This window comes from Sus scrofa, chromosome 6, assembly GCF_054392235.1.
Source record: "Sus scrofa isolate SSC_HxYL_T2T_F1_AM1 chromosome 6, Sscrofa_HxYL_maternal_Yorkshire_Landrace_v2.0, whole genome shotgun sequence".
In the NCBI taxonomy this organism is placed as follows: Eukaryota; Metazoa; Chordata; class Mammalia; order Artiodactyla; family Suidae; genus Sus; species Sus scrofa.
In genome coordinates this window covers 104234743-104262139 of record NC_139388.1, presented here as the reverse complement: position 1 = coordinate 104262139, position 27397 = coordinate 104234743, and the positions used below count along the sequence as shown (strand labels likewise).

Sequence of the window (27397 nt, the reverse complement as noted above, 5' to 3'; positions counted from 1 at the left end):
GTTCAGGCACAGGTGCAGTGGCTGCTGGCCAGGAAAATCACTCCTGGAGTGCAGCCCCTCCCATCCTATAGGATTTGAGTCATTGCCTTAGGTAAGAAAGACTTAATGCCTTTCCCTCCATCAGAGCCTTCCTGAAATGTGTCTCCTGCAGTTTCCTGCATTCCTTCCAAGCCCAGCTGCCTGCAGCCATAGAAATGGTGTTTATGGTCGTTCCTTGGGAGAATACGGGTGGTGCTGGTACCTAATTGGCTTTGCAAACTGCAGTTAAGAGATGCAGAATCACAAAACAGGCTCTGTCCCAAGGTGATGGATGCTGCAACAGTGTGTTGAACTGTGAGCTTTCAATGGCTTTGATGATAGCCTTTCTGTAGTTATTTTTTCTTGAATCGCTAAGTTGATGGGGAAAAGATGCAAATAAAGGTTTTAAAGAAGGCAATAGTGTGGTCTTAAAATGGAAAGCTTTATAGTTTGTATTCTAAGGGCTTTCCTATCAAGGTTTCTAAATAATAATCAATTATTTTGAAATACTGATGCTCATTAAATTTACATCGGAAAGGAGCATAAATATTTCATATCCAGAACCATGCCTTCCAAAAAGATGCAGAACTGCTGAACTTTATTTACCTCACTGTAAAGGCTCCTGTATGGATTCCTACTGGTTTATGAGAAGGCATTACGACATTTTTTTTTTTAAGTAGCTGTTCTGTTAAAAGTATACAGTTGCTCATAAAATTGATTTTCGTATAGTGGCAGGAAGATGCAGGATCAGCCTGAAATGTGGAGCTGACTATGCCGTGGCTTCAGACCACTTGTAATGAACACAGATAATTTTTCTGTTTGGTATGCATGCTAAAACTTTATCTTGAATTTGGTTCAATAATCCTCGGAGGAGAAACTGAAGAAGCATTTTTCAGCTTCGTAATATTGTCTCCTGTTTTTAAGTAGGTTGTAACTTAGGCATATGCGGGTATTAGTACCTGGCGATGCTGATGTGTATCTGTGGGTCTTATAAGCCAGGAAGCATTTGAACATCACATATCTTTCACTTCATCCATTTAATGTGTGTAATTCAGTTTTTTTCCGTATATGCATGAGGTTGTATAATCGTTACCATAATCAGTTTAGAACATTCCCATCACCCCAAAAATAGTTCCCCTCCTGGTTAAGAGTCCTTCTTCATGTCCCTGGCCCCCGCCCAAACCACTAACCAATTTCCTGTCTCTGTAGCTGTGCTTGTTCTCTGTATCTCATTCATCTCAGTGCATACTATTGAGGCCCGTTTTGTCTGTCTGACTTCACGCAGCATTTCATGCTCCATCTGTGTTGTAGAAGTATCCATACTTCATCTTTCTCGGGAGTTCCCGTCGTGGCTCGGTGGGTTATGAACCCGACTGCTATCCATGGCCTCGGTCAGCGGGTTAAGGATCCAGCATTACTGTGAGCTGTGGTGTAGGCTGCAGACACGGATGGGATCTGGTGTTGCTATGGCTCTGGTGTAGGCCGGCAGCTGCAGCTCTGATTCAGTCCCTAGTCTGGGAACATCCATAGGCCCCAGGTACAGCCCTAAAAAGCAAACAGAAACAAACCCCCCTCTCCAAAAAACCCTTATCTTTCTCAAATCAAGTAATATTCAATTGTATAATATTCCATTCCATGGTTTCCTTACTTATTCATCAATTGATGGCCATTAGAGTTGTTTCTAGCTTTTGGCTATTGTGCATAATGCTGCTATGGACTTTGATGTCCAGCCTTTTGTGTAGACCCTTGATCTCAGTTCTCTTAGGTATATGCTTACAAGTTGAATTGCCAGGTCACATAGTAACACTGTGTTTAATATTTTGAGGAATTAGGAAATTGTTTTTCAAATAAGTTGCACCATTTTGCAAACTGAGGAGCACTGTATGAAGGTTCTAATTTCTCTGCATTCTTTCCAATACTTGTTATTATCTTTTTTATTATCGCAGTCATCCTAGTGGGTTTGAAGTGGTATTTCTTGGTGGTTTGAGTTTCCTGATGGCTCATGATATTGAGCATCTTTTCCTGTGCTTTTTAAAAAATTAAAGTGTAGTTGATTTACAGTGTTTCTTCAAGCTCCGTTGTACAGCAAAATGACCCAATCACACACAGTTCCCTGTGTCAGAGGGTACAGTACAGAGGGCTGCACTGCCCATCCATTCCAAATGTAACAGTTTGCTTCCAAAACGCTGTATATCTTTCTTGGTTGAAATGACTATTCAGATCCTTTCCTCATTTTTAATTGAATTATTTACCTTTTAATATTGGGTCCTAAGAGATTTTTTTAAAAATATATCTGGATACAAGTCCCTTATCAGATATATGATTCAAAAATATTTTTCCCTAGTGGTGAGTTATTTTTTCCTTTTCATGATGGCATCCTTTGCAGTACAAAGTTTTTAATTTTGATGAAGTTTTCTTTTGTCAGTTGTGCTGCTTGTCATTTGCTGTTAAGGCTTTGCCCAATCCAAGGTCATACAGGCTCATTGCTATGATTTCTTCTAAGAGTTTTATAGTTTTAAATCTTACATATAGCTTTATTTTGAGTTCATGTTTTCTGTGATATATTTCATGTGGTATCACTACATTCTTTTTGCAGATGCATATCCAGTTATTCCCACACCATTCGTTGAAAGGTATTCTTTCCCCATTGACATCTTTGTTGCAAATCAGTTGATCATAAATGTAAAGGTTTATTTCTGGGCACCCAGTTCTATTTCATTGACCTACATTGTCTCTCTTTCTGCCAGCACCATACTGTCATAACTATTGTGAACTTATAGTTGAGTATCAAATGGGGGAATCTGCGAATCCCCCAACTTTGTTATTTTTAATATTGTTTTGTCTATTCTAAGTGCCTTGCATTTCCATATGAATTTTTAGATAAAGGTGTCAATTACAGCCAAAAACCCAGCTAAGTTATTGATAGGAATTGTGTTGAATCTGTAGATTTCTTTGGGTTGGGGTGGTGGTTCTTTTCATTTTAACAACATTGGGTGTTCTGATCCATGAACATGGCTAGGCACTCTAGTACAATATTGAGTACAAGGGGAAGGAACAGACATCCTTGTCGTGTTCCTGCCTTGGGAGGAAAATTTCCAGTTGTTCACTATCAAGTATGATGATGGGTGTGGGTTTCGGTTTTCCAGAGACGCTCATTAACAGGAAGGATGTTCTTTTATATTCCTACTAGTTTGTGCGGTTTTTAAAACAATCTATCATGAAAGGGTGTTGGAGTTTAGCAAATGCTTTTTCTTTATCTATGCAGGAGAGGAAAAATTTCTCCTCGACCTTCTTTGGGTCCCTGCCTGGGTCTGAAAATTAACCTGACGAAGACAGATTAATGGGAGAAGGGCATACAGATATAGTTAATGGTTTTTTTATGTGACAGGGAAGCCCCATAAGGAAATGAAGACCCAAGACGTAGACCCAAGTGTATTTATGCTCGTTTTGATGAAGAGCAGACCTTCATGGAGAAACGTGATGTGTTCAAGACTGTACGGCCGGTGTGTAGACTGAGGAGGATTTAGCAAGACCGTTATGTTCAGATTCTTCTCAGTGAACCTTTGTCTTTGGAGATCAGGAAACCCCTTTCCCCTGGTACAGGCAGCTCACCTCTCCTGTGAGGGTTTAATGGCCTGTTTCAGGGCAGAAGGTGGAGAAAGGTCAGAGTGACCTTCTTACTTCTTGAGTTTCTCAAACTCCTTCAGCCTCATATAGTCAGTGTGCCAATGTGCCATATTTTGGGTACTTTTTTCGAACTCCATTATCTCTCAGATTATCATGTGGTTTTTGTCTTCTTGTTGCTGTTGAATAATGAAGATTTATGTGGCCCAACACTTTCTGATTTTTGTCCAAACGGCCAGGAAACTCAGAAGCAAGTTCAGAACTCGACTACCAAAAAAGTGGCACATTCCCAATACATACCTAGTGTTTACTTCCTGGCTCCTTTTAACCTGATTTGATCTGGGCTTAATTTTTTTATTATAGTTGATTTATAATGTTCTGTCAAATTTTGCTGTACAGCAAAATAACCCATTCATTCATATATATATGCATATATATACACCACATTCTTTTTCTCATATTATCCTCCATCATATTCCATCACAAACTAGATATAGTTCCCTGTGCTCTACAGCAGGAGCTCATTGCTTATCCACTCCAAATGCAGTAGTTTGCATCTTATCTATTTGTGGGGTGTGTTATCTTGGTTGATTTTTTTCATTTTTTAAAGTTTTATTGAAATATAGTTGATTTACAAGGTCATGAACATTTCAGCTGTACAACAAAGTGATTCAATTATACATGTACACACATCTATTCTCTTTCAGATTCTTTTCTCATAGAGACCATCACAGGATACTGGGTAGAGTTCCTTGTGCTTTACAGCAGGTCCCCGTTGGCCGTTCATTTCATATACCTCAGTGTGCACATGCCAATCTCAAACACTCAGTCTGTCCCCGCCACCAGCTATCTCCTCTGGTAACCATAAGTTTATTTTCAAAGTCTGTGAGTCACTTTCTGTTCTGCAAATAATTTCACTTATTTCCTTTTTTAAGATTCCACATATAAGTGATATCATGTGATGTTCATTTTTCATTGTCTGTCTAACTTAACAGAATGATAATTTCTAGGTCCATCCATGTTGCTGCAAATGGACTTATTTCATTCTTTTTTATTACTGAGTAGTATTCCATTGTGTATATGTACCACATCTTCTTTATCCATTTCTCTGTGGATGGACCTTAAGGTTTTTTCCATGTCCTGCCTGTTGTAAATTGTGCTGCAGTGAACATTGGGGTGCATGTATCTTTTTAAATTATGGTTTTCTCTGGATAGATGCCTAGGAGTGCTAGTCTAGATCATAAAATAGTTCTATTTTTAGTTTTTTGAGGAACTTCCATAGTTTTTCCGTAGTGATTATATATTGGTTGATTTTTAGAGGTTAAATCAATGTAGCACTCCTAGGATAAATCCCACTGGGCTGTGTATACAATTTTTAATATAGTTGTCATATAACACCTTAAATACAAAGTTATTTGCATAAATGATGCCTTGAATTCTGAAATCTAAAAATTGCACAGAATCATGCCTCATTATTTTTCTGCCAATTTAAAAACATAATAATACAATGAAAAAGATTGAAAAAAAACCCTTAAACCCAGGTGCCATATATTGGATAAAATGAAAACAAAATCCAAGACTATTCTGTATTACTACTTTGCAGTATGGAATAAGTCAGCAGTTTCTTTAAACATTTAAGAAATGCTGAGCTTTTAATACGACATCCTTCAAACTTATTTTATAAAGCAAAATTAATTTTTCACTCAGATTTATTTGCATACTCAAACATTGCTTGCCTACTTTCAAATTTATACTTTTATGAAGACATTAAACAGTGATTAAAATAAGAATAACAGTGACAAATGAAACGTTGGAACTGTTTTTTGTTTTGTTTTGTTTTTTGTCTTTCTTAGGGCCTCCCCGAGGCATATGGAAGTTCCCAGGCTAGGGGTCAAATCTGAGCCATAGCTACTGGCCTGCGCCACGGCCACAGCAACAGCAACGTCAGATCTGAGCCGTGTCTGCGACCTACACCTCAGCTCACAGCAAAGCCAGATCCTTAACCCACTGAGCAAGACCAGGGATCGAACCTGCATTCTCATGGGTCCTAGTCAGATTTGTTTACGCCGAGCCATGATGGGAACTCCTGCTATACAACAGAGCTTGAAGAAACACTGTAAATCAACTATGCTTTAATTTTTAAAAAAGCTCAGGAAAAGATGCTCAATATCATGAGCCATCAGGAAAACCAAACCACCAAGAAATACCACTTCAAACCCACTAGGATGACTGTGATAATAAAAAGAATTATGTTTGTGGAATAAAGGCAGACCCCTTGTGCTTTGGTTGAGAGATACACAGAACTCAGAACTGAACTCAGAACGTGTTCATTTTCAACATGAGGGAACTTAGCCTGGATTTTCCCCCAATGGAATATCGCTCTTCTTCAAGATACGAGTGATGAATAAAAGTTATTTTTGTGTAGTGCCTAGCTTATTTTTCTATGATAAGAATGTTGAATCTATTTTACCCCTTGACAAATTACTCCATTAAGGGCCCTTCTTACCTTGCAAGCAAAACAAAAATAGTTTTGTCTTGAAACATGGTAAAAGCTTCCTGCTCACAAGAATGACTCGGCCTCTGGGGCCCTTTAACCTCATTCACATAGTGTGGATAATAATAATAATACCTTCCTCACAGGGTAAATGTAGGGATTAAATGAGTTAATCTACATGACAAACGTAGAACAGTGCTGAGCACATTCTAAGAGCTCAATAAATGTTAGCTGTTGTGATTATTATTGTTATTATTATTTCTGCAACCCGATTGGATCCCTGGAATGCGTGAGCTGCAGATTGTAACCCTAAGTAGCGAAATTGATTGGTTTCCTAGATGGGGTCATTTAGCAGTGTCCATTTTAAAAGTTAAACAAAACATGTTTGCAAAATAGATTGGTAGAGTAGGCAGCGCCAGGCATTTATTTCTGCTGAACTTGGCTCTCTTGTTTGTGGGAATGTGTCACACAAGTAGAGAGGAGCGTTGACTGTGTGTTCTAGGCGGGCAGGCCTCCGGCCCAGCTCGACTTTTGCCATCACATTACATGCAAATGAAAATACAAAGAGGTTAAGGCGCAGTCCACGTTGGCCCGATTCACTTTGCACTTTGATCTCGCAAATTGCTGTTCTCTGAGTCTGTTGTCAGTGTTTCGGGGCCGGCTTTGAAGAATCAATAATACGAAACATCTCCAAAAAGATTTGCATCCTGGTCAAGGATGATTCCTGGCTTTGGGATCAAAGGCCGGTGTGAGATCAATTAATACCTGAAAACCTCTCTTCTTTTAAAAAATTGCCTTCTTAGGAAGAAGGAACGGCAGAAATGAGGAAGTAGGGAGGTTGTACCAAAAAACCCTTTTAATATTCATGGAAGATATTTAGTTTTTAGAACTCCTGCAGATTTTAGAAGAAAGCTGGCATAGCATTTTGAAAGGGTATCCAGGAGACAAATGGGCCTATAAATTTAGAGAGAAAGAGAGAATTTTTCTTTTTGAGTATGGGATAGATTGAAATTTTCCACTCTAATGGCGCTCTACCTGTGTTACAATTAAGGTCGTTTGGCAAGGTTCAGAGCTTACAGCTCAGCATGGGATTGAAACTTTTCTGGCAGTGGAGCTCTTTTTCTTAGGATCTTTTCCAGTTTCCAGTGATAGATCGATCCGTTATTTTAAATAATAATGACCATTTTTGAGGCTAAGTACCAGCCCCACAGAACGCCTTCTCCTGGCATCATTTTGTTTAATCTTTATCCCACCCCTATGAAATACGTACTCTTTTCCCACCCCTATTTTGCAGAGTAAAAAATATGCATTCATTAATTAAAATATAAATAATACCTTTTTAAAAATCCACTAAGGCTTGGGTTAAGGGACTATTGCTTTTATTCGAAGGTAGTAGGAGCCTGAAGTATTGATACTTAAACATCTATTTGCTGAAATCAGCATCTTAAAAGAGGATCAGCCTTCCACCAGCTAGAAACAGTTTTAGGGTTGCAGCATTAGGCAGGGAGAAGCCAGGCATCTTACTCCTTTGGAAACATTCTATAGGCCTTTAATGTTTATTGAAAAAAAACCTTACATATGTCATTAGGAGAAATTGTGACCTTCACGGTCTGGGAGGAAACTGATCTGGAAAATAGAATTCCACAGTCTGTTTCTTTGTCTTATTCACCCTGGTGGGTGAGTGACTGTCTTCCGTTCATGTCAATTAATTCTCTTAATTGAAAAGAAAAATTTGCTTTTAAAAATATTTACGCTTAATAGGTTTTTCTGTCATCTGGTTTCCATTTGAGATACGGCTTTATTTTCTCAGCCAGATTTTTTTTTTCTCAGCAGTCTTTTTCTCAACCAAGAAACACTACTTCCCAAACCAAAGACAGCCAATCCATTCCAGAGAAGGGCACTCCCAAAATACCCTTTGAACAGAGGTATCCATTCCTTAGACTCTGAACCTCACCTTGCAGGTAATAAGCATTGGCATCTTCCCGGAGGCCATATTGAAGATCAACTCCATTCTGAAAAAGAAGGGATAACCCTCTTTCTAGGCAGTGTGTCTTTTTTTTTTTTTTGCTTTTTAGGGCCACACCTGAGGCATATGGAGGTTCCCAGGCTAGGGGTTGAATTGGAGCTACAGCTGCCAGTCTGCGCCACAGCCACAGCAACACCAGATACGAGCTGCGTCTGCGACCTGCACCACAGCTCACATCAATGCTGGATCCTTAACCCACTGAGCAAGGCAAGGGATCGAACCTGTATCCTCATGGATCCCAGTCAGATTCGTTTCTGCTGAGCCACGACAGGAACTCCCGGGCAGGCACAGCATGTCTTAGTAAGAATGGGTTAGAGAAATACTATCACCCAATCAGATCTTTGAACTCCAAATTAAAAATGAACTCTGCTATGTCTTCCCCTTTGGTTCAGCAGTCATTGCTAGAAACAGGGCCCTTAGGGAAGCAACCTTCCAGGGCCGACCGAACTATGGATGGACCAATCTATAGAGGAACCAGCGACAACTCTGATACTCCTGTTCTTTACTATTATTAAATAAATGGATCGAGCAGAGCACGTTATGTTTCATGAGATTCTGCTGAAAGATTACAGAAATTAATGCTTAGCATTTTTGAGGGGGTGGTGAAAGAGCCCTCATAGACTCTGTGGGTAGAAATGCAAATTGTTAGAACGCTTTAAGGGAAGCAGTTCGGCAGTTTGTGTTGAACGTCTTTTAAAAATGCCTACTTCTTATCTGGGTAATTCAATTTCTAAAAATTCATCCTGCGGAAAAAACAAAAAGTCTATGGGAGGATTTAATTATGAACTCCTGCATCTTGGCATTATGCCTAAGAAACTCAGATGTTCAACAGTAGAGGACTATTGCAGTTAACTTTTGATGTCCATATGATGTGGATCAGGATCTCTCCACCTTGACACTGTTGACTTTGCGGGCTGGGTAATTCCTTTGCATGCGGCTCCCCCCTGCATTGTAGAGTGTTTAATACCGTGCCTCGCCTCCCTCCCCTGGCTACCAGCAGAACCCTCCCACCTTCCCCAGCCCCGTTGTAACAACCAAAAATGCCCCAGATGTTGTCAGATGTTCCCCTGGGGGACAACATTGTCCCGACTCAGAACTACTGATTTCCAAATAGTTTCAGATGAATATTTAACAAGGCGCATGCCAGCTATATCTTGTTAAAATTCTTTTTAAGTGCGTGGTCGTCACAAAAAAAAAGGTAGAAAGATACCAGTAGACCAAGTTCGAGGGTTTAGATTCTTTAATGGCAAAGGATTGCTCTGATAGTTTTATGCAAAGCCAGCAACTCCTGCCAGACCTCTCAGAGCAGCCCATAAATAACTAGCAGCCAGGTACTGGAAGCTCTTTTTTTTGTTTGTTTTTTTGTTTCCAGTAGGATTTTTGTCTTCCACCTCCACCCCCATTTCTATCCCATTTGTAGCTGTTCTCATGATTTGGCTTTTCATCTGCCTCCTCACCTAGTGTGAATAAGTCATCTGTATGAAGACTCCTGAATTCACTGTGAGTCTTGGCGAAACAAAGTTGGAATTTCCAGCCTCCTAAGGGAGGCCCAAGCTTAGGTCAACGTGCACGTGTCTCCCCTACATGTTACGGGATGCTGTTCACTTAAAAAAATGTGAAGGCTGCAGAAATCCATGCATACTTCCCAAGCTGCTTCTTAAAGATCAATGTATGTATGATGAAAACATGAAGTCGGTGAAAATTTTTATTTTTTATTTTATTTTATTTTTGACTTTTTGCCTTCTCTAGGGCCGCTCCCGTGGCATATGGAAGTTCCCAGACTAGGGTCTAATCGGAGCTGTAGCCACTGGCTGACACCACAGCCACCGCAACGCCAGATCCGAGCTGCGTCTGCGACCTACACCACAGCTCACGGCAATGTGGGATCCTTAACCCACTGAGCGAGGCCAGGAATCAAACCCACAACCTCATGGTTCCTAGTTGGATTCATTAACCACTGAGCCACGATGGGAACTCCTGTTTAAAATTTTTAAATTAACATTTTTGAAGTAAATTAAAAAATTGTCATGTTTCTCATGTTACTGCTTATTTTTCAAAATATTTTCTGAAAGTAAAAAATAAATTATGTAAGTCAAAAATCTTGGGTAAAATCACCTTGATTTTAAATATCCTGAACTTTGAATATTTTAGTCATATTAGGAGGAATATGCAAAAGAAGATGGTCCAGGTTCAGTCATTTCAGGAGGCCATTCAGATTTGAGGAGAAATAAATTATGGCATTTTTCAGCAGATCAGAAACATACTCTCATATTAGAAAAAAAAAAAAAAAAAACAAACGATTTGGGTAGCCCACCTTACTCTTCCAAAATAGCTCTCTTGTCATGCCTGATAAAGAATGAACTTACAAATTTCAAGATGGCAATTCATTTTCTTTTTTTTTTTTCCATTTATAATGATTTTTATTTTTTCCATTATAGCTGGTTTACAGTGTTCTGTCAAGTTTCTGCTGTACAGCACGGTGACCCACTTACACATACATATATACATTCTTTTTTCTCACATTATCTTGCATGATTTTAGTCCGTGGAAAGTTTACTCTTGATGTTCCAAACTAGATGTGTTTTAGCTGTTCCCTGTGGGCTGATCAGAAAGCATGAGAACCTTTGAAGGGGGGCAGGTTCCTTTCTAATCCTGATAGCAGGAAGGGAGAGGTCACTGTTGGAAGGAAAACCCTCCCTGCATTCCTGCATCTCTGGGAGGAGACAGGGGTGCAGAACCTTGCTGTGCCCAGGACACCATGGGGCCCATTCTGGTTGAAAGAAGTTTAGAGAACTCAGTTGTAGTGCGGAAGAGAAACAAAAGGGATTTAGAGAATTTTGGCAGCCTTGGAAGGTGGGAGGGAGAAAAAGGAGAAGGAGGAGGGGTCACATGTTGGGAGCCATATAGGAAGCAAAGGCACATAGAGATTTTGCAATGGATTTTTAGGGGACATTTTTTTTTTTTTTTACTTTTAAATTTTTAATAGCTTAACTACTTGGGGATATAGGGGTGGTCTTTAAAATAATTAACAACCCTTCAGCACAGGCTCCAAACTGAGTTGTGGTAAAAGATGGCTACACAGCCAACACTTTGTATTAGAGATGCAATGTGTTAGAGTGACCTGCAGCCAGAGGCCAGCAGGTAGGAGGCCATGAGGTAGATAGGACAGGGCAACATCAGTGACACGTCCTGCCAGAGGACATGTGGCATTGCAAGGATCTAGCGGCAAGCCAAGAGCATCCATGAAAGCTTTATAGGAGGAAAAGCATTTGAGAAGGGCTTTGAAAGTAGCTGCAATTTCAACAGCCAGACATGGTTCGAAGAGCATGGGAAAGGCTGCCGTTAAGCAGGCAGGCTTGCAAGGGCAGGGTGGCCTGATGGCCAGTGCCTGGGCTGGGGAACTGGTGAGACCAAACTTTCCACTCCAATTCAGACACATGCTAGCCAAGTACCCACAAGTGAAATGGAAAAAAAATCCCTTCCTCACAGAACAGTTATGAGTAATCAATGGAAAAGTTTCTGGAACATGAAGCGTTCCAAAAAAAAAAAAAAAAAAAAAAAAATTAACCCTTTTCCACTTTCTAAAAACAATGGATCCTTTCAACTTCTCGGAAACAGAGAGTAGAAGAGAAATTTGATTTAGAGGCTTTTTTTACACAGATCTTTAAAAACTGTAAAATCAGGTTATCCTTGACCAGGTATAATTTGACTAATGAAAAATAGCTTATGGGTTTTTTGGTTTTTTTTTTTTGTTTTTTTGCTTTTTAGGGCCACACCCGTGGCATGTGGAGGTTCCCAGGCTAGGGGTCTAATTGAAGCTCTAGCTGCCAGCCTGCGCCAGAGCCACAGCAACACAGGATCCCAGTCACTTCTGCAACCTACACCACAGCTCACAGCAACACAGGATCCCAGTCACGTCTGCAACCTGCACCACAGCTCACAGCAACACGGGATCCTTAACCCACAGAGCAAGGCCAGGGATTGAATGTGAGTCCTCATGGATGCTAGTCAGATTGGTTAACCACTGAGCCATGATGGGAACTCCAAAGGGGTTTTAAGTTAATGTAATAGTATTAGAAAACCACAGTGACTCACAGTTGCACTGCTTTTTTGACAAGTTATTAAGGACATTTCACACGCTAAGCATCATGAATACACTGCCTGAATGATTGGTCATCTCCAAATTAGTAATGGGGCTTTCCTCTGTGCTGTTGATATTAAAATGCACTTTTCCTTGTTCTTGGGTCCTAGTTCACTTTTACTCCTAATTACGTTCTTCACGGGCTAAGTTGGGTGCTTGCTTCTCATATATGGGTGCCCAGCAGTGGGGTACCACTCTTTGGAGGTGTCTGGATGTAGCCTAAAGACATGTGGGCAATGGGGGAGGGCTGGTAAGACACAAAAGATGCCTTTTGTGGTTGTCCATATTTCTCCATCCCTCCCCCAAAACACGCATCCTGTTTTTTGCTTTCCTACTCCCTCACCTCCCCCCACCCCACTTCTTGCTGCTCTTTCACTCTGTCCTTGCTCTGATGAGAGAAGTTTTCCCCCAAGAATTTTATCATAAAATCTAATTCCCAACCCCTCACTCCAATTTCTTGATCCACGTGTCCAGTGTGCTGCTGAGATGGGTCTGTGCTGCTCAGATCACATAAAATTCTCCTTTATTTAAACAGCTGTCCCCTATGGACAATGTGTGTTATGAGACTTAATGCCATTTAGCAGTTGGACTCACTCTTTCTTCTCAAATTGGAAAGAAGAATCAGCAAAAACCACTGTGCTGTAGCAATCCCCGCGTTATTTCCCAGAGTCTGTCTATAGGGATAGTATTTTTGGTAGCTAGGAAATATTATACAAGTCATGCTGCATACCAATTAGTTGTATTAAAATATATATTACCCACAGCTCTGTACTTGGCTTTAAAAGTTTCCTTGACAACATCATTTAACTTCTTACTGTTCTTTTCATGTTGCTAGTATAAATATCTAATATGTTTTTGTTCAAAACATCAATTAGGCCTCAGTATAATCTTTATTAATACAGATCTGTTATTACAAAAAGACTGCTGAGCTGTGATAATTTGCACAGCAGGAACAATAAAATATCTTCTTTCCGCTTGGTTCTATCCCAGAATGCCTGGCTGTCTTGTGCTGTTACAGAGCACACCCGAGCCTTTCAGAATATCGTTTACAATCGTAATGAAATCTTGAATGCTCCTGGAAGCAAAGGCATTATTTTCTTCAGAGGGAAACAAAATGGAAAGGCCCGGAATTGCGGATAGATTCCAAAAGACACACGTGAGTGGCACAGCTCCACTTTTAACATCTTTCATTCCTTTTCTTCATGCAGCCAGAACCCCCCACTTCATGCGGATTCAGAACGTCGAGGTGAATGCTGGCCAGTTTGCCACCTTCCAGTGCAGTGCCATTGGCAGGACTGTGGCCGGTGATCGGCTCTGGTTACAGGTACTGTAACTCAAGCTCACCCTCTCACCTCCAGAGAGTCCAGTGGGAGGAGTGTGTGACCTCTTGGAGCGGGTGGGGGGATGCCCAGGGACGGGTCAGGGTCAGGCCACTGGTGGGAGATGGATGCTCTCAGGCATTTTCCCAGGTCCTTCCCCTCCCCCCTAGTAAGTAGCCAGGTTACCAAGGGTTCGAGACAGGCTGATACAGTTCTGTGCAAACCTTGTGAACTTCTGTTTTTTTTCCCTTTTGCTTCTATGTAGCCATCTCGCTTGGACCATCTGGTGGTCAGATCCTTTTTAGAACAAAGTGTTCAAAGTCCAAAATATAGTGCCCTTCCCCCACTCTTCCTCTTAAATAAAACTCCAGGAATCTCACACACGTACACACGTGCACACAGGGTTATAGGCCTTTTTTTGTAATTTTCATTTCCACAGCAGAAAGCTTCAACTTAGAAATCACATCTTTTGGCGTTCCCATTGTGGCTCAGCAGGTTAAGAATCTGACTAGCATCCATGAGGACGCAGGTTCGATCCCTGGCCTCACACAGTGGGTAAAGGGTCCGGCACTGCCATGAGCTGTGGTGTAGGTTGCAGATGTGGCTCAGATCTGATGTTGCTGTGGCTGTGGTGTAGGCCAGCAGCTGCAGCTCCAATTCAACCCCTAGCCTGGGAACTTCCCTATACTGCACCTGCGGCCCTGAAAGGAAAAAAAAAAAAAAAAAATGGAAATCACACCTTTTACTTTTGAGCATTTCAGCAGACATTTTTTAGGGTCCTTATCATTGTTTCTTATTTATTATCTTTCAAATTCCACCGTCTGTATTCTGCAGAGCCAGTGGTTTCAGGGACAGATCCAGGGTCTCGGGAATTCTGACAGGGGAGCAGGGCTAAGTAACCTGTCCCCTCTAACGAGGAGTCTCCCGCTTCTCTAGAATTCTCCAATTTTGTTCTGGTTTCTTCTTGTTGAGCATTAGCGGATCGGCTCTTCATTCTCCACCTTGGCTAGTACTGGTTGTACCCTCTTTTCCTCACAGATGCTACAGTGGGTTGGGTTTGGGTAGGGTTGACTACAAATTAAAATATTTGCTAGTGAGTTGCTTCATGTTCTCACTCTGCTGAGCGTCTGTTCCATTCCACTGCAGCTTCTGTCCCAAGTGGGCCAACCTTTCCTTGGTTCCTATCCTGCTCCACCCCCATCAGGTGTCTCCTTCTGCAGTGTCACAACGCTTGGCAGGCGTCACATTTGCCTGACACTCTGCAATTTTTAAATCCTTTATTCTTTCTCATCATCACAACTGATGTAAATGGACATTTCTCACCCTCCATTTCTGGGGGAAATAAAAAACAGCCAGAGGTACTGTCCCAAGATTAATCTATATGGGGCGACATTCTGATGCAGTTCTCCACTCTTCTGCCTCGACCTCACTCTCTTTTCTCATGTCCTGCTGTCCCCGTGAGAGATCACTCCCCGCCAAAGCCAGGAAAGAGGAATGTGTGCAGAGGGCTGGAATTGTAGGGACCAAATTCATCTTTACTCTTTTCTTCTCTCGACAAGTTTTCTAATCACTAATTTAAGAACTTTTTTACAGCATTTTGGGAAAAATAAGCTTGACCCTGGTCTTTGCTAGTCAACAATTAAAAAAAGAAAAATCCCACATCCCAATTATTTTAGCTTCTTGATGTTAGAGCTTGAGAATGCTTTTCTTAATTATTAGTTGTTCTGTATTGAATTTGATGAAGATTGGATATCAACGGCAATTGAAGAAACAAACATTTATAATGGGCATTTTTCACAATGCAATTCACTGCCTTTTAAAAATGAAACTACCCTCCCCCAATTTTTAAAAAATATATTATATATATATTTAGGGCCAAACCTGTGGCGTGTAGAAGTACCCAGACTAGGGGTCGAATTGGAGCTACAGCTGCTGGCCTGCCCCACAGCCACAGCAACTCGGGATCTGAGCTGCATCTGTGACCTGCACCACAGCTCACAGCTGGATCCTTAACCCACTGTGCAAGGCCAGGGATTGAACCCACATCCTCATGGATACTAGTTGGGTTTGTAACCTGCTGAGCCACAATGAGAACTCCTGAAAAATAAAAAATTTAAAAGTGAAACTACCCTCATCATCTTTATCTCTAGAAATCTTAGTTATTCGTGGAAAAGTCTTATTTTTTTGCCCCTGATATTCCTGTTAATGTTATTTGAGAGAATACAGTACAGTCTAAGCTTTTTCCTCAGCCTTCTTAGATATTCCCAAGGATCTCCAGGCAAGTTGAAAGTACAATTTCCTCTGTTTTTGCCAACATCCTGAGGGTTTGGGGAGGCTCCTGCCCAAACTTGAGCACTTCCTTGGGGGTTGGGATATTTAACTCCTTCCTCTTACAAAGCAGGAGACATCGTTTTAGAGAATCTGTCATGCTGTGGGGAGAAAGCTAGCTATTAGTTTGAGAAAAGGGTCTAACGGCAGAGTTCCCAATCCTGATGCCACTCTAGAATTACATGGCAAGTTAAAAATAAATCTTGATTTACACTGTGTTGGAGAAAAGTCCCCCCCACCCCCACCCCCGGCTTGGACCTTCAGTGTCAGAAAGCAAGACACACGAACACGGGGAGATCTCAGCAAGGCTCTTTACTTCTGCAGAAGGGTGCAAGTGCTCCCTGTTGGTGAGGAGCAGGCAAGGGAGCAAGCGCTGGGGAAGAAGGAAGAAGGGAAGAACCCACTATTTATCCCTGTCGCAGGGGGCACATCTGTCCCCTTCCCACTGGTCAGGTCAGGGCTCACATTCTTCTCGGTTGGCTAACTTGAAACCAACTGTTACTGGGAGAAGAGGGGAAAAGGGAGTGGGGTGGGGGAAGGTGTCTCAGGCAAAGCAGGAACAAAATGGAGTAACCAAGGCTTCCTTTGATAGAAAAGACACTGTTAATTTTCACAACTGAATTCTGATTTAATCTATTTGGGATAGTCTCGCTCTGACGCTGTTGGATGTCCTGTGTTCCAGACAGATCTGTCTTGTATTTGTATTACGACATTTTGGTGGTAGTATTGACAGGTTGTTTTACAGGCAATGCATTAATGCCTCTCTTTGTTACCTGCCCCATCTTCTCTTGCCATTCCTGTCAGTGACTGCATCCTGCCCTGCAGCTTTCCACAACAATCCAGCTGAGAAGGGGAGGATGGTAGAGACAGAATTGCGATGCCTTTGAAATTCTAAGTGGCACGTAATGTGACCTGGACTCACCTGCTATTTCATTTGTGAGTTGTGGTGACATTAGAATAGTTTTAGTGGTAAATCATTGATTTCCTCTGGTTGCATAGGCATTTTACAGGGAGATGTTTATTTTACTAAAACCTGATGAGATAAGTCTAGTGGCCTTGGCTCTCAAGGCTGGTTCTGTGACCTTGTATTTGTGCAAGGGGAATCCTCACAGCAGTAAGGATTGAGGACCAGGGATGATTTTGCCGAGCCCTCCTGCCCTCTTGCTTCTGCCCTGGCCCTTTGCTTCAGGCCGTTCTTTGCCAGTTTAGGGAAGAAGTAGACCTAGAATCGTAGATGAGGCCTCTCTAGTCTTGGAGATTTGAATATGGGCTTTTCTTTCTTCTCATTCTAATGTTCTAACACTTTAAAAGATGCTTCTCTGTGTACAAGCTCACTTGGATCCTCAAAATAATGCTAAGATTCAGGCAGAAAATTAAGTGAATTTTTTTTAGGTTTTTCTATAATTTGAATCTTCTCAATATTAAGTCCAGATTTAGAAATTAATAATACACCCTTCATTTGGGGAATATCCATATTATAGAGTGTGATTATTTACCATAATTTGTGCTACATTTTTTTGTGTTCTACCATGAGCATTTTTCAGAGTTTCCTGGTGTATCCCATGGTTTTGAACTTCCTTACTGATGAGGAATTTGAGGTGCAGGATTGTCCAGTGTCAAAAAGGAACATGGCATGGGATTCCGCAATCCCACTCCTAGGCATATATCTGGGGAAAGGTAAAATTTGAAAAGATAACATGCAACCGTATGTTCATAGCAGGACTATTCACAATACCCAAGACATGCAAACAACCTAAATGTCCATGGGCAGAGGGATGGGTAAAGAAATGTGCATGTACACAATGGAATACTACTCAGCCCTAAAAAAGAATGAAATAATGCCATTTGCAGCAACATGGGTAGACCTAGAGATTGTCATACTAAGCCAAGTCAGAAAGACAAAGACAAGTATCATATTATAGCACTTATATATGGAATCTAAAATATGACACACTTGGAGTTCCTGTTGTGGTGCAGCAGAAATGAATCTGACTAAGAACCATGAGGTTGTGGTTTGATCCCTGGCCCCACTCAGTGGGTTAAGGATCCAGCATTGCCGTGAGCTGTCGTGTAGGTCACAGATGCAGCTTGGATCTGGCATTGCTGTGGCTCTGGCATAGGCCAGCAGCAACAGCTCCGATTAGATCCCTAGCCTGGGAATGTCCATATGCCGTGGGCGTGACCCCCAAAGGACAAAAAGACAAAAAATAAATAAATAAAATGAAATATGACCTAAATGAAGTTATCTAAAAAACAGAAATAGACTTACAGGCATAGAGAACAGACCTGGGGTTTCCAAAGGGGAGGGGATTAGGGTAGGGATAGAGTGAGAGGTTGGGATCAGCAGATGCAAACTAGCAATATATGTACGGATAAACAACAAGGTCTTTCTGTATAGCACAGGGAACTATATTCAATATTCTGAGATAAACCATAATGAAAGAGAATATTAAAAAGAAAAAATATATGTATGAAGAATATATATGTATATATATATATAAAACTGAATCACTTTGCTGTATAGCAGAAATTAATACAACATTGTAAATCAATTATACTTCAATAAATTTAAAATAGGGAAATGCATAGCTGGGAATAGCACACCCTGTTTTCTTCACTTTTGCTTCACCACTGAGGACTTCTACTCTACCATGCTGGCTTTTCACATCCTGAGCTGGAAGAATAGGCAATATGCATTTACTACTTTGTTAGAAGAATTTGGATGTGGCTGACTGTAAACAATTAACATCAAGGAGCCATCCTGACCAAAAAAAAAAAGTCCATCTGTATTACATGTATATCTTGATCCCCATCTATGAAAAATGGCCAGTGGTTTGATTGTTTAAAAATACAGGTTAAGTGTAATCAGTGTCAGAGTCCTTCGCAAAAACATAACATGCATCAATCTGATGATGACACTGATGAAATGTTTATGATTAACAGATGTGTCCCATCTGTTTATATTTTCTCCGTCTCATTCGTGGGCCATGCAGGTTATTGCCAACGTGGAATCTGTTTTTCTAGAATACGGACCAAAAAACTAAAACATAGCTCATGAGCCACCCTTATTATAGCTGCAAAGGACTTAAAATACCTTCCAGACAGTGTGCAGGAAGAAGCCACAGTCCATAAAACTATTTCTGTGTAGTTAAAAAACTGACATCATTGAAGTGGCTGAAGAAACTTGTGCTGTGCTCTCAGGTGGTTGAATCTCTGCATCCATCTGGACTGGAACCTCGGGAGATACTCAGGTGAAAAGTTATTTGTAAAATCCTTCAAGCACCTTAAACATGACCGTATCATATATTTCTTGTTATTGTCAATTTTCTGATCACTTGTGGAGCCTACATTTTGACATATCTTAGAGTATGTTTATATATAAAATACTGAGAAAATAGAATTTCAGATTTTTTATATTTATATATTATTTACTGATGGGCAATTTTTAAGTTATGTATTTTTCACACAGTTGTTGACCCTTTAAGCTATGTACAATTGTTTGAAAATTACTGGTGTTTTGTTTGTTTGTTTGTTTGTTTTGCTTTTTAGGGATGCAGGTGCAGCATATGGAAGTTCCCAGGCTAGGGGTCGAATCAAAACTATAGCTTCCGGCCTACGCCAGAGCCACAGCAATGCCAGGCCCAAGCTGCGTCTGTGACCTACACCACAGCTCATGGCAACACTGGCCTCTACCCACTGAGTGAGGCCAGGGTTTGAACCTGCATTCTCATGGTTACTAGTCAGGTTTGTTACCACTGAGCCACAGAAGGAACCCCTATGGTTATTTCTTAAATATTTAAAATTGCATTTTCCCCCTCTATGCTTGTTTCTCTTGGGAATTAATATTTATAATATTCCCTTCAGCTTTTTGATAAATCACCAAAGCTAGTATTGACATTTGAAAATCTGAAGGTGTTTTGAGCACATTCTTTCCCAGGGGATACAGGCCACCTTGCCCTGTTCTGCATCTGCTCCAGTTTGGGGCATTTTTGTAATTTCTGCCTTTTCATTCATTTCTGATACATTGTAGAGGTTCCTCCATTCCTCACTCTTCTTACTCCATGTCTCAGTCAGCTCCAGCCGCTGTAACAAAAATACCCCAGACTGGGTGGTTTAAACAGCAGACATTTATTTCTTCAACAGTTCTGGAGACTGGCTCTCTAAGGTCAGGGGCCAGCATGTCTGTCTTGTAAAGAACCAGCCTCCCAGTTTGCAGACTGCCATCCTCTTACTGCATCTTCACGTGCATCCTCTGGGCTCTTCATCACCTTATAAGGGCCCTGATCCCACCACAGGTGTTCCACTCTCATGACCTCCTCTAAACCTAACGACCTCCCAAAGGCCCCACCGCCAATGCTGTCACACTGGGGAGTAGGTTTCATCATATGAATTTGTGAGCGAGGGCACAAACATTCAATCTGCAGTACTCAGCTGTCACATCAACTCAGAAGCGGGTGGGACATGAAGATGGTTCAGCCTCCAGGACAAATGGCAGAAAGAAAGCAAGGAGGCAGCAAGATGCCTTTTCAGTAGTAAGTGGATGGCAGCTCAGATCAAGCCTGGGATGGACCCATGCAGTGTTGAGTGACTAGCGCTGATGAAGGAAATCGAAGGAAATCTGGAAAATCATCCTCTTTTCTCAGCAGATCTTGGAAGCCCCATCGTTTTTAAATGGCTCACTTTTTAGAATCACAAAATTATGTAACTTCTGAATTTGGAACAACCTTCAAATTAAATTTGTCGTTTTATTAATGAGAAAACAGAAGCTCAGAAGAGAAGGAGAACTTTAGCACAGTCATCTCTCCCAGTATTATATTTATTATAGACAGTTCCATTTTGCTAGGGAAAGTCAGTTATGTGTAAACATACGTGTGCTTATCTATAAACTAGTACATTTTGTCATTGGGACGTTTTTGTCACTGAGTGACCCTGTCTTTCAAATATTAGCCTTTTAACCCAGTGGTCTCAGATTTACCGTGAAAATATCTGTGTCAACTTTAGAATTATCAGAACACAAGATGATTGAGGTTTTTTTTTTTTTTCTTTTTGGAAACATAGCTTGGTGTTTAGAAATAAGGCACCAGAGCAGCCTTTTTAAATGATTTCAGAAAATGCATCAGTTCATAGAAATAGAAAAGGAAATCAGATGGTCTTACTATGAAGTACACTCTTAAGAAGCAATGGTGCAACCCATTGGTACCTAGAAGTACCTGCCACATGACAAATCTTCATGGTACTTGGCTTATAGGTGCCTGAACATCCCTGTGTCTTCTCCACGTGAGTCCCACAGGGGCGCAGTTGCACCAGGATAACAGGCACACACTTGGTGTTTCTGGGAGGCTTATTTTTTAGGTCTGTGGTTCATCTTCAGAGGGATGGTCTTTGATAAGAAGAGAGATGGATAGAACCTGGTGGTATCTGATCTGCTGTTTCAGCACAGACAGCAAATATCATGCAGAGTTCAAGTCATTTTAGAAGCAAATGTGATCAATACATCATCTTTCCTTCACTGCTTGTGTCCTCTCCCTAGGCTTTTTACGTTCTCTTTTGCGAAATTTTATTCTTTAATTCCCCCCTTTAAAAGATTTTCTTGCCATTGGACTTCAGTAAGTGGCAATAGAAATAGACCTCTAGGAGTTCCCATCGTGGCTCAGTGGTTAACGAATCCAACTAGGAACCATGAGGTTTCGGGTTCGGTCCCTGGCCTTGCTCAGTGGGTCAAGGATCCGGCGTTGCCATGAGCTGTGGTGTAGGTCACAGATGCGGCTCAGATACCGTGTTGCTGTGGCTCCGACATAGGCTGGCAGCTACAGCTCCAATTAGACCCCTAGCCTGGGAACCTCCATATGCCATGGGAGCAGCCCAAGAAATGGCAAAAAGACAAAAAGAAAAAAGAAAAGAATAGAAAGAGACTTCTAATGAGGATACCCCTCTTGAATTCTGGCCATGACAGCAGACCCTGTGTCATGGCAATTGATGTACAAAAACCACTCTGCCCAATTTTTTTGGTGGGGAATGTAATTTTTTTTTTCTTTTTCATAAACCTTTACTGTACTAGCTTATGACAATTATACTTATAAAATTGTATTGAATTCACCATTCTCTTTTTTTGGGGGGGGGGAATGTAATTGAATATGAGCTCTTAATTTGGGAAGCTTGATTTTTGACAAATAATATTCATTTGGGCTTCTTTTTTTTTTTTTTTTTTAGTTATTGGCCCAGATATATATATATATATATATATATATATATATATATATATATATATATATTTTTTTTTTTTTTTTTTCCTATTGAGAGTTTGCTATGTCATTCCTCTTAACTGGCTCCGAGCTACCCAGGTATGACAAAACAGTATTTTTCACCAGCCTAATAAATTTCTCACATTCCTTTTCTGAGCTCAGATCATTTTAGACCTTCTTGAGAGGAAAAGGAAAACTGTGAGATTTTTGTAACTTAGGACGGTTCTTACAAGAATAGCTCATCTGATCTGTAGAATTGGGTTCCCGAATGAATAGACACATCATATTAATAGTATTTACGTGACTGACTTCAATAGATGCGTTTGAAAAGAACTGTAACTCCATTTGCTCAGCGCTGCTGTTTTCTAAATTCTCTGTGAGGCTATGTTCAGCCATTCTTTTCTCCTTAACCGATCCCTAAGAAAAATCTTTTATGTGCCTGTTCATAGAAGAAGAACCTGGGGCTCAGGCACTTGGAGTGATTCTTTTTTTTTCCATTTTCACATTGCTGGTGACAAGAACTGGGATTTGAATCAGGCTGTCCATGTCCAGAATATACATCCCCACTGTAATGAATCATGCATAGTACAGAGACCCAGACAGTTCTTCTTGGATTCATACACATCATGTCGTAATTTCAGTGATACCTCTTAGTGGCGTTTAAAATTAAAATTGTTTGTGTGTGTGGAATGTTGCCTTGGCCTCTGTGTTAAGGAGTATCTATGTTTGGTCAACCCTTCCTGGTGGCTTTTAGTTTCATTTATAGATTATGAGGGGAAAAAAAATTACAGCTGTATAGCAGAACAATTTTGTTATTATATATAAAAGCCATAAAATGATTTGAAAGGAAGGAAAATTATGGTTCCCTTGTCAAGCCTAACTTAGGTATTTTAGACCCTATATAATAAAGCATAAATTTAACATCACTTACTGTCATAGAAAATACCAGGGATGCACAAAGAGGACTGTCGTCAGTTGCTATAGGAACCATTGGCTCTTTAAAATTTTGAGTGGTTGAAATCGCATCCATTATTGTTTTCGTTGGTTAAATATCCATATGTGTGATATAATATTGAACATTCAGCCTGAAACCACTGAACACCTTGAAAGCATGCCCTGTATGTTTTAACTTAGTATGATTTCAGATCACCTTCATTTAAAGGTGAAGATTTATCTGACATGGATGGAACAGTAGGACATGTCTAGGGAGATTCTGGGGAAAATTAATTAATAAATTTTGCTTTGCGATATTGCCTGTCTCAGTCTAAAATTGACAGTCTGTTCCAGGCTGGTATTTCCCATCGTAATGGCCTAGAACTGGCCATTTCTCCGGGGAGCCCTGCTTCCTTTGCAGGGGCAACTGGTAGTTAGAAATGACAGTCTGAGCAGAGATGCTCTATCACTGCCAGTTCCTGTTTCTGGATCTTCCCATCAGATAGAGCTGGAATGTATACGCCCGTGCATGGTCACACATTAAGTGTGTCCCGAGATATTGACCATTTCAGTTCGAATTCGGAACCGTGGCACTGTTTACCTTTATCTTGCACCTTTATTTTCTTTCACCTATGTTTTCGGAAAGAGTGGTTTCTTTTAAGGCATATTGATTGGGAAAAAGCGGTGTTCCTACGTTGATGACTAAGGAGACTTGTCTTTTAGATCATGGACAGTTATCGATGTGGAATCCTAGCACCGGAAGCACTTCCACTTTCCTCGTGTCTCAGTGCCATTATTACAGTTTTGACATAAACAAGGTCCAGTCCTGGCCTCGCAAACCCAAACCTTTAACCTAACAGGAAATGTCAGTCAGTGGCAGGCTCCGTGGTTTGATGTGTCTGGATTAGTCCAGGCAGTAGTTGGAAATTTGAAGACTAGAGAGCTGGAGTTCCCGTCGTGGCTCAGTGGTTGACGAGTCCAACTAGGAACCATGAGGTTGCGGGTTCGGTCCCTGCCCTTGCTCAGTGGGTTGACGATCCGGCGTTGCCGTGAGCTGTGGTGTAGGTTGCAGACGCGGCTCAGATCCCGCATTGCTGTGGCTCTGGCGTAGGCCGGTGGCTACAGCTCCGATTTGACCCCTAGCCTGGGAACCTCCATATGCCGCGGGAGCGGCCCAAAGAGATAGCAAAAAGACAAAAAAAAAAAAAAAAAAAAAAAAAAGACTAGAGAGCTTCTCGTTTCACTGGTTATGGCTAATTACGGCATTTGTTGTATATCTCCTATGTTATTCGGCTGAACTTCTAAATAAAATTTAAACACAGGTTGGTTAAATAATATTATTCATGTATTGCAAATGTATGTTGAACTGTGTCTGAATGTCAGAATGAGGTTCTAAATTTTTGTAATCAAATTTTTTACTTTGATTACAAAAGACCATAAGACTATTAGATATGCCCGTAAGATGATTAGATAGATAACTTTGGATGTCTCCATGTTACTTTGGCTATCTGTATATCCATTAGCTGATTAAGGTATCCTTGTCAGTACATATTCATAATATAACATCCGTAAGAACTTCTGGTGCTCATATTCCACATCAATAAATATTTGGGTTAGCTTGGTTATGGCCTAAAAATCAAAGATCGGCACTATCTTAGTCATTAATATAAGAAAATATGTGATCTCCAAAATTATTCCTGGCTCTGCAGGTACCATTAGTGATCGCAGTGCTAAGAATTTCAATCGGTGTCTTATAAATGGGCATTTTTGAAAGTGGGATCATAGGGACTGTTTTTCCTCTGAAATACATGAAAGTGTGGTCTAGTCCCCACCTGTGTGGCTGAGGCAGGGCAGCTGCCTGGCCTGTGTCCTCTCAGCTCAGGCACTCAGAGTACTTCCAAAATGGGATTCATTTACCCCAAGTGCCACTAACGTCCCAGACCTCAATTTCCTTCAATCATCGCTCTGATTATTGCAAAACTATTTCTGAGAGACTTAATATGTGTCTCTTTTCCTGGCAAATTACAGCTCATTTAGAAGTCCTAGCATTAGTCCACCGCATAAAGAATGTTGGGAGTTTGATTTAAATAACTGTCGGTGCTTCCCCCCCACACCCGGCTTGCTCAAATTGAAATGCACATGTCTTTGAAGATCCTCCTGTTTTTCTAAGAAGCTGTCTTGAACCCACTAAGATCATTTCCTTGAAGACTTGGCCATTATGGTTGTTTCATTTAGTTAACAAAAGAGGGGTCAGCAGTTTCTTAAACACCTGGACACTGGGTGCTGCACACATGGAGTCAGGGATTTGTGCCCGAAGACTCTTACAGCGAACTCTCCTGTTCTAAGGCACAGCCACAGCGTCCATCCTTGGTGATGTCTCCTCATCCTGCTGTAATGTTAATAAGAACACAGGAGTTCCCTTCATGGTGCAGTGGAAACGAATCCGACTAGGAACCATGAGCTTGCAGGTTCGATCCCTGGCCTCACGCAGTGGGCTAAGGATCCAGTGTTGCCGTGAGCTGTGGTGGAGGTCAAAGGACACGGCTTGGATCTGGCGTGGTTGTGGCTGTGGCCGGCAGCTGCAGCTCTTATTAGACCCCTAGTCTGGGAACCTCCATATGCTGCAGGTGCGGTCCTAAAAAAAAAAAAAAAAAAACCAAAAAAACCCCAAAAAACAAAAAACAAAAAAAACACTGAGTTCCAGTTCTTGGCAGGGCTGCCTCTTTATAACTCTGCGAAAATTGAGAGAAAGCCGCCTGACAAATTTGCTCTCTGCCCAGGGTACATTTTCCTCTTTTTGTTCTACTGGAATAACAGCATCTCCCATCATCTCCGAGATGCTCAGGGATACCTGAGGGCCTGAACACACTGTCCTGTCTGATCATCCCTGTCACGGGAGAGGCAGACAAGGAAGGGGACCCACGGCCTTTTCACGCCACCTTGCATCACAGAAAACAGGCCACCTGCTGTCCCCTACCTTCCCTGTTGAATCATGACCCGAGGAAGGGCATCTGGGGATCAAAAGGCATCTTAAAATCGGTTTGTTCAGTTCTGCCTTCAATGCCTAAATCCCCTCCGATCTCACCCTCAAGCCTTCCTGGGGTGCACCAGGCATAGTTTTCCCACTAGAGATACAGAGGAAAAAACCTGGAGAAAATGCCTGAAGCCTAGTAACAGGGAGTCAGACCATCTTTTTCTTTTGTCCCAGTGTGTCCCTTCAGGTGCCAGTTAATGGTCGCCTGTGCATTTGACAAACACACCTGTGACACCATCCAACACATGGACCAGCATGTGGGAGGAGTCGGGAAAATCACCTCGTGGGAGGTTCTAGAAACCTCCTTCCACCTCCATGCTGGTCATTCCCCAGTTTCTTTCTTTCTTTCTTTCTTTTCTTTTTTTTTTTTTTTTTTTTGTAATTACTCAGTGAATTTTATTACATTTATAGTTCTACAACGATCATCATTCCCATTTCTAGTCAACATCACTTTCCTGGCTTCTGTCCCATAGTGCTGTCCTCTGGTCCCCAGAGGCATCACAGGCGATGCTATCTGATGCCTGGCCAAGGGCTGTGAACACTGCCTTCCTTCTTTCCTAAGGACCCAAGAAGTGGGCTGTGACATGAACAGAGTGACAGGGAGCGCTCCTCTTCAAAGCCCCCACCCTCCTCTTCCATGAATCCACCCATGGGTGGCTTCTTTTTTTTCCAATTCTTTTCCTTTCTAGGTTATTATAAAATATTGAGTAGAGTTCCCCATGCTATACAGTAGGTCCTTGTCAGTTATCTATTTTATATGGAGTAGTGAGTATCTGTTAACCCTGAACTCCTAGTGTATCCCTGCCCCCACCTCTTTCCTCTTTGGAGACCACAAGTTGGTATTCTATATCTGTGACTCTATTTCTGTTTTATAAATAAATTCACTTGTATCATTTTTAAGATTCCGCTTCTAAGGGGTATCATATGTGTATTTGTCTTTGTCTAACTTACTTCAGTTAATATGACCATCTCTAGGTCCATCCATTTGATGTCAGTGGCGTTATTTTGTTCTGTCTTATGGCTGCGTAATATTCCATTGTGTTTCTGAACCACATCTTCTTCTTCTTTTTTTTTTTTAATTTTTTGGCTTTTTAGTGCCACACTCTTGGCATATGGAGGTTCCCAGGCAAGGGGTCGAATCAGAGCTGTAGCTGCCAGCCTACACCACAGCTCATGGCAATGCCAGGTCCTCAACCCACTGACTGAGGCCAAAGATCAAACCCGCATCCTCATGGGCA

The 27397-nt window shown here is 41.3% G+C and overlaps 1 protein-coding gene across 20 annotated transcripts in view; it reads left to right on the top strand.

Moving 5' to 3' along the window:
• PTPRM (protein tyrosine phosphatase receptor type M) overlaps positions 1-27397 on the top strand; it is a 749885-nt gene that overhangs the window by 312767 nt on the left and 409721 nt on the right. For all 20 annotated transcript variants that reach the window (XM_084964179.1, XM_084964175.1, XM_084964177.1 and 17 more), the window contains exon 5: positions 13512-13627. In XM_084964179.1, coding sequence (XP_084820305.1) covers positions 13512-13627 — 116 coding nt within the window. The remainder of the gene's footprint in view (positions 1-13511; positions 13628-27397) is intronic.